This window comes from Hyperoodon ampullatus, assembly GCF_949752795.1.
Source record: "Hyperoodon ampullatus genome assembly, chromosome: 15".
Classification (NCBI taxonomy): Eukaryota; Metazoa; Chordata; class Mammalia; order Artiodactyla; family Ziphiidae; genus Hyperoodon; species Hyperoodon ampullatus.
The window spans coordinates 42901729-42909671 of record NC_136928.1 but is presented as its reverse complement, the minus strand read 5'-3'; the positions used below and the strand labels follow the sequence as shown (position 1 = coordinate 42909671).

The 7943-nt window shown below is 37.5% G+C and overlaps 1 protein-coding gene across 1 annotated transcript; it reads left to right on the top strand.

Moving 5' to 3' along the window:
- Nucleotides 1-245: 245 nt before the first annotated feature.
- LOC307064038 (prolyl-tRNA synthetase associated domain-containing protein 1) lies at nt 246-2091 on the top strand. The gene is made up of 2 exons (XM_079720464.1): nt 246-334; nt 1574-2091. The coding sequence occupies exons 1-2, from the start codon at nt 251-253 to the stop codon at nt 2003-2005; spliced, it is 516 nt and encodes a 171-aa protein (XP_079576590.1). The 5' UTR covers nt 246-250; the 3' UTR covers nt 2006-2091.
- Nucleotides 2092-7943: the final 5852 nt, after the last annotated feature.

The following is a 7943-nucleotide window of genomic DNA, read 5'->3' as shown; positions in this document are numbered from 1 at the left end:
GTCAAGGAACTCTGCACGTCCGGTAAGTCTGTCCCTGCGGACGCAGACAAATTTCAAGCACGCGGGGAGGGAGGGAAGCTAACCCAGCGCAACGCCGCCTCCGGAAGGCGCCCACTCTTGGGCTTCCGGCGCCACCCCTTTCCCTCCAGGCACTTCCGTCTGGGCTGGCAGTTCGTGGACTGAGGGAGGCCACGCCCAGTTCTTCCGTCCGGTCTCTCGCCAAAGCATCCGGTAGCGCCACGAGGGCAGCATGGCAGGCGGCGAGTTGCGGGCAGCGCTGGAGCAGCGCCTCGAAGCCCTGGCCATCCGCACGGAGGTCGTGGAGCACCCGGAGGTGAGGCGCTCCCGCCGGGACCACCCCGGGAAGGGGTGGGCTCTGCTGCAGCTTCTATGGGGCGAAGGCGCTAAGCCTAGACGTCCCAGGGGTAATGTGCGGCAGAAACTTCCGTTCTAAGGCATTCCCCGGGATCCAGAGTACTAAAGGGACCTGAAAGCACCATCAAGGGCCTCTCCACTTCGGACGCTGATGTTATTGTGAAAAAACCTATTTTCTTCTTGGAGTGATTTTTTTTTTTTTTGGCCGCGCCACGTGGGATGCGGAACCTTAGTTCTCCACCAGGGATCCAACCCGTGACCCCTGAAGTGGAAGCGCGGAGGCCTAACCACTGGACCGCCCGGGAATTCGGAGTGATTTTTTATGTTGAGAACTAGTACAACATATTGAGAACTTGCGCATCTCAAACTGGCTAGGGATGCGCTAGGTCAGTGTGTCAACTTCATGCGTATGTAAGTTGCCAAGCAGTAAACCCGTCTTTGCAGTGGCTGCAGGTGCATACAGGACGACAAAGTTAGAGTTTGGTATTTTTTAACATGATTTATTGATGGGAAGATTTTTTTTGCACATACCTGACGGAGCCAGTACGTAACCTGAGTGGTGCAAGGACAAAGTTTTTCCCAACGCTTGAGTAACAGCTAATGATAATTAGCTAGATATGGTGATGATCTTCCAAGTTTAGAGAAATTCATCAAGACTATATTCTTTGACCCTTTTGCCTCCCTTATAGTCCACATACTCTCCCCCTTTTTACTGCGCGTATTGCCAGCTTTTCTGATTTTTTCTGTATATTAGTCCAGGGTCTCATTCCCTGCCCTCACTCCCTCTCTGTGGTTATCTTTTTATAGAGTGGAGATCGTCATATGGCCTGGATGTAATGGAATGCCAAGGAATAGGAGTCTGGGCTGCTATAAGCTTTTTAAAATTAATTTTTATTGGAGTATAGTTGATTTACAGTGTTGTGAGGGCTGCTATAAACTTTACCAAGTTTAATGGAAAAACAAAAACATTTTAGGAGTGTGAAGTCTTGGCCTGCACATTGGAATGGAGAACTGGCCTAAGAGGTCCTGAGATGAGATATATTTGCTAATGGGCTGGGGATGGATCTCTACCAGTGAAATCCAGGTCATTGAGTACTCCCTAACCTTACACCCACCAAGCAATATACAGATAACTGTATGTCTGCAGTGTGTGTATACATGCATATTATTTTTAAACTTCTCATGTGATATTTCACAGGTGTTTACAGTTGAAGAAATGATGCCTCATATCCAACATTTGAAAGGAGCACATAGTAAGAACTTATTTCTTAAAGACAAAAAGAAAAAAGGCTATTGGCTGGTGACAGTTCTTCATGATAGACAAATTAATTTAAATGATCTTGCCAAGCAGTTAGGTGTTGGAAGTGGAAATCTGCGGTTTGCTGATGAAACAGCCATGCTAGAAAAACTGAAAGTTGGCCAAGGCTGTGCCACACCGTTGGCACTCTTCTATGATAATGGAGATGTGAAATTTGTTCTGGATTCTGCTTTTTTGGAAGGTGGACATGAAAAGGTGTACTTTCATCCAATGACCAATGCTGCAACCATGGGATTGAGCCCTGAAGACTTTCTCACATTTGTGAAGAAGACAGGACACGATCCCATAAGACTAAATTTTGATAAAAACTAATTGGGCTAATGTTTAGAATACATTTATTCCTGAAAGCTGTTTTTCTTACTTGTAATTATAAAAAGCATTAAAAGTGGTAAGATATATATAGCACCTTGGTTTGGTGACTACCTAAACTACTTAAGGAGCTATTTAACTATTTCATCTTAAAGGAGCTGTTTTTAAAAAGATATATTGAGGTAGTTTTAGTCAGCTCAGAGATTCCACCCTCCCCTTCCCCCATGACAATTACTTGTTACAGGAATGCCTTCAACAATTAAGGATGAATTAACATAGGGAGTTCCCTGGTGGCCTAGTGGTTGGGATTCCAGGCTTTCACTGGCCCGGGAGCAATCCCTGGTCAGGGGAACTGAGATCCTGCAAGCTGTGTGGCAGCCTAAATTAATTAATTAATTAACATCAAAACTAAGATTAGTTAACTATCTAAGACTAACTATATTACATCTTCTGTAAGGTGTTTATTATACTTGAAAAAAGCAAGCTGCAAAAACAGCATATATAAAATTATACATATGACAGTGTACATACAGGGGAAAAAGAGGAATGTGGGAATATATTCAACTGTTAATAGTGGTTATCTTTGGGGAATGAGGATTAAGGAATAAGAATTCCACAGCAATATAATTAAACATGGGGGCAAGGGCAAAACCTTCCTATTCCTGGGTGTTTGTTTTTAAACCAATGCTTTTTTTTTTCAGTGAAAAATAAGCTAATTTTTAAATAAAATTCTATCTTTAGAAAATTTTAATCTAGAAAAACAAAGTAGGGATGGAAAATGTTATGTCATAATCATTATACTAATGAAATTATATTTTAAAACTCAGGAGCAGAATATACATAGGCCATTAAGAAGGATTTGCTTAGTCTTCGGAGGTTACAAAATGTGAACATGCTTGAACAAGGTTCCTCTGTCCTCTAGGCTATATTAAATTTTACTCATCCCCTTTCAACTGTGGCATCTAAAGCAGTATAAGAACCCAGGATTATGTATTGTCAGTTGTCACATAGAAGCTAGTTCAAAAACAGAGGAAAATTGATGTACTTTTCCACCTCACTTAGATTCAAACAAAACCCCAGTTGAGGGTCTGACTAGACTAGGCTACAAAATAGCCTAGAGGTCTTAGGAAAATTCTCGTTTCCTCTAGAGTACAATCAAGTGGGATATTTGAGAGATAATCATATTTTCCTAAGGTTGAACACTCAAATAGTTTGCTTCTGGTAGAGAAACTGTACTTAATTTGTACCAATTTGCATTACTAAAAGGCAAAAGTAAAAACTTGACATTTTTGGATATATGTGGTTAGAAACTACAAGTCTACGCAAGGCAGAATTTTTGTAAAATACAGAATGGATTTAAGAGATGAGTTAGTAAATATTTTCCATAAATGATAACCTTATTTCTGAGGTGCTATGTTATCTTTTGCCTACTCTGTACCATATCTCTAAGGAAGAGGAAATTTTAGGTTGCTTTGCATATAAAATTAACGAATAGAAGCAAAGACACCGAGGACCTCTAACTAGTCTAACTGTCCTCCCCACCTTACGGTGAAAACAGGCCCAGAAAGACTGACCTGCCCAAGGACACAAGGCAGGTTGCCATCTCTAACATTACGCCTCCCAAAGTCTAGATGTGAAAATAAGAGACCGATTTGTACAATCTGTTATTGTATTTAAACCTATTTTGAGGTTGACAAAACTGATAGACTCTCAGTTCTCTCCCAAAACCTCCAATACTCATCCCAAAGTGACTAGGACAGAATCGTCTAAACAAGGTTATATGTTATGAAACACATAAAATAGGTTTTCTAGGGCAAAGGGAAAGGAAAGAATAATACTTGGCTAAATTATATGTTATGATTGCTGACCACTTGTTATAAAAAATCACCTCTTTTTATATTAGTTTAAAATTCACTTCTTGTTATATCAGTTTAACAAGTGAACGTTAAACCAACTTAATTTTTTTAGAAGAAATAAAAACTAAAATGAAAAATAATGAATGTTTAAAAAAAAAGACAAATCATGGGCTTCCCTGGTGGCGCAGCGGTTGAGAATCTGCCTGCTAATGCAGGGGACACGGGTTCGAGCCCTGGTCTGGGAAGATCCCACATGCCGCAGAGCAACTAGGCCCGTGAGCCACAACTACTGAGCCTGCGCGTCTGGAGCCTGTGCTCCGCAACAAGATAGGCCACGACAGTGAGAGGCCCGCACACCGCGATGAGTGGACCCCGCTTGCCACAACTAGAGAAAGCCCTAGCACAGAAACAAAGACCCAACACAGCCAAAAATTAAAAAAAATAAATAAAAATTAAAAGAAGGCTCAACATTAAAAAAAAAAAAAAAGACAAATCGGCCAAATGATGGTATCTATTTTGTTATAAACTGGATTTTTTGTTATGAACTGTGGCTTATATTAGGTATAGCCAAGTAATAAACATTTTGCCATTCAACTCCAAATTTCTCAGTAGCATTACTTTTAAAGGAAATGGTACATCTTTTATATTATTGGATTTGATATTTAATAACAGTTACAAGTACAATGGCAAACACTGAAAGAGAGAACCCTTAGTAGAAAAGAAAAAGACAATTTGAAATCACCTTTTGTTAAAGGGTGTTGTAAGTGCAATTTTATCCATAAGCATTCCTTTTAAGGCATTTTCATTGTCCAAATATCTCAACATGTACATCAAGGTTTATATTATAAAAGGGCTCCTTTTGTATTATTCATTCAAGGCTTAAAGAAAAAAATACATCTCAGGACTAACTGTAGCAGAAAAGAAAACACAAAAATTCACTTTTCTCATAAAAAGTAACTTAAAATACAAAAGTCATTTAGCATACATTATTACTCCTCATTGTAATTCCAGATTTGGTACAATATCTTTTTCACTTCCTGACATAAAATTTTAAGACAGTGCAGGCTGTAATACTTCATTTGTGAGGTGACTGCAATTCTGTAACATGCACAGTGATTTTTAAATAGGCTTTTACCATGCCTTGCATGAAAGGTGCTACATACAAACCTGTTTTGTGTACTCTTTGGTAACCACCAGTTCAAAAACTTGGACCGAACATTTCCATATTGCCAGATCTGAAGCACTTTATTGGAGCTCTGGGCCGAAGCTATTACCCTGTATATAAATTCTTTAGTTTCCGAGAGGGTTTGGGTATTGATTTAGAATAGAGCCAGATCATTAAAAGCATGTCAGGCCCCAGTCTGGAAAGTGGCCCCAGTTAGTTTCTAGTTGGCTACACTATTTTGTTTGGCAGAAGTAGTTTATCTAAGGGAAAAGCATGACTTCATACTAAGTTTGCTTCTGATGGTATCTTTTGGAGACGGTAAAATATTCATGTGGTTATCTCATCCTTTCTTGAAATGGTATGAAAAAGGTGATTAATACAGTTGAGAATATTCCACTTTTGCAGTCTCAAGTATTCTCTTGGTTGTCTTGCTGCATTTTCTCAGGGTCAGCTTACTCAGGTTTAGTACTTTATAGGCTACCCTTAAGCATTTTCTAATTGAAGCAGTAATGTGCTGCCTCAGTCAGCATGTTCTCTATTTTAGGATATTAGTGTCCTGTAGAGACCAAGCTGTGATATCATACACCCTCACTGGGCTACCTCCTACTCATTAAATTTCAACTTTCAGTAAATGTCCTGGAATGTGTCCTAGTTGTGCAAATTAGATGCTAGTTAATATAAATCTAAGTTACCCACTTACTGTATTTAGCTAAAACATAATTTCTATATTTACTTTCAATTTATCCACCTAAAGATGAATTTACATTTTTTACATGCAAGTGTCTCTAGACTGCCATGATACCCATTATCAATCTGATACTTGAATCTAGGGAGTCATGATGGAGACATGTTTCAAAGTCTAGAGAATAGGTTTTAAATATGTCTGTTGTGCAATATTTGTATTTTAGTAAGAATCCTTTGTATTTACATTTACATAGCACCTTTCATCCAAGGGTTTAAAAGTGATTTAACTTTTACAGCATTATTTGGTGGCAAAACCTAAGTTAATGGTGGCATTACGAAGTCCAGGTTCTCTAACTTCCATTTCAGTTTCTTTTCAACTATACATGCTGTATTTCTTTTCATTAATGGTCTTTCTGAAAGTAGACTATGAACACAGCAGTGTTACTGGCCTACCAAAAAGAGAAAGAAAAAGAAGAAAGGTGTGAGGAAGGAGGGAGAGAGGGAGACACGTATCTCATGGCTACTAGGTTAGTGATGAAACACACAGTTCATAAACCACACACTATGGAATTATTCCAAAAAGATTTTTAGAGCTGGTAGTGAGAGCCTAAGAAGTATATTGTTAAAATTAAAAAGTTAGTATCTTTCTCATTTCAGACCTTTAAGATTATTCTGATATTTGTTAAATAATGAATTTGCATTAGTAAGTATCAATGCAGTTTTTTTGACTTCATAAGAAAATAAAACTGTGATATAAAATTGGAACTACAAAAAAATTGATGTTTCCCTGGGTTGACTAAATTTACTTTTTTTTTGTGCTTCTTTCAAATGTTTAAGGTAACAAATGCATACAAATATTTCAAAAGTACCGATAACAGTTACCAACTTTAATGTAGTATTATAAAGGACAAAAACAGAGAAATTTTTATTAATAAGTGATAACCTTAATAATAAATGAGTTCCTGGCAAAATGCAGATCATAGTAAATTATTTACATTATTTTTGCCATAAGAAAACTTCTTAAGCAACAGTCAGCTCTCAAGTTAAAAAAACAAACACATACATAACCCAGTACTAAAGGAGAGAAATGAGTTCAAACACAACAGCTTTATCTTGGGAATGCCATTTGCTAGAAAACCACCTTACTAAAAAAAAAGTTTCAGAAAAACACACTTTAATTACCTTAGATCCATGTGTGAATTGCTTAGTGTTGCTAGTGGGGGATACGGAAAGATTAATATCACTGTAAATTTTTTATAACTCCTATCTTATTATGGATTTTTCAGAGTTATCTCATAAACTGAATTTCTTTTGCAGTGCATCAAAATAATTGGCTTAAAAAAAAAAAAGAATACCAACACATGCAGTCTGCTAACCAAATAAGGCTCTGACATGCCAAAACAATGTTCTCTGTATCTTGATATATAGTACATCCCACAACATACTACAGCATTTAATTTAGGTTTACACAACTAAATATAAATGGCTAGATTTAGACTAATACTTAGCAGAAGCATTAAGCAAACATGGATAAATTCATAAACAAATGATGAAAGAAGTATATTGTTCTTGGAGTACTTCTTGAAACCTTAAAACACTTGGTCCTTAGTGAGAGAACATCCTTTATTCAGTAGATCTTAACAGTACAATGTATGGTAAGTCACAAAACCTTCTAAAATTTTGGCAGTTGACTCCAGTAGTGCTCCTTGATTCAAGGAAGGAATGAAGGTTTGTATTTCTTTCCTGCTCTAGTCACGAAGGATTGTTAAAGTCTTAAAGATTTTAAAAAGTGATTCCTATAGTTGGGTGTCTTGTTACTTCAGAAATAAAGGCTTCACACTGAGAAACTGAAGGACACTTTTCTCTCTGTATTTAGTTGGAAGGTAGAAAGAAGAAAGAAAATATAAGAAAAGCTTGAAGATAAGAGCTATAAAATACAGAGCAACCACTAAAAGAACAGCATACACCAGATACTTCTATAGGGATGAGAGTGACAGAAAGAGACAATTTTTCTTTGAGTGGCTCTTCATAGAAAAGGCATTTAATTTATTCTCCTCAATTATCAAGCATGTTGCACAGAAGTTGTATTCCTACCACAAAGAAAGACTTCAAACGGAAAAAGTAATTTCTAAAACATTACTCATTAGTAAAATCAAATTTAAATTGAGGGGAAAAAAGAAAAATAATTTTTAAAGATTGGTTTCCTGCACTGATGGGCAAAATCTTTTGGGACTCA

What these genes read in the sequence shown, in the direction of transcription:
- LOC307064038 (XM_079720464.1), top strand. Translation starts at nt 251, where the DNA reads ATGGCAGGCGGCGAGTTGCGGGCAGCGCTGGAGCAGCGCCTCGAAGCC. An exon ending in AGGTCGTGGAGCACCCGGAG is followed by an intron (nt 335 to 1,573) that starts GTGAGGCGCTCC and finishes GATATTTCACAG; the next exon opens with GTGTTTACAGTTGAAGAAAT.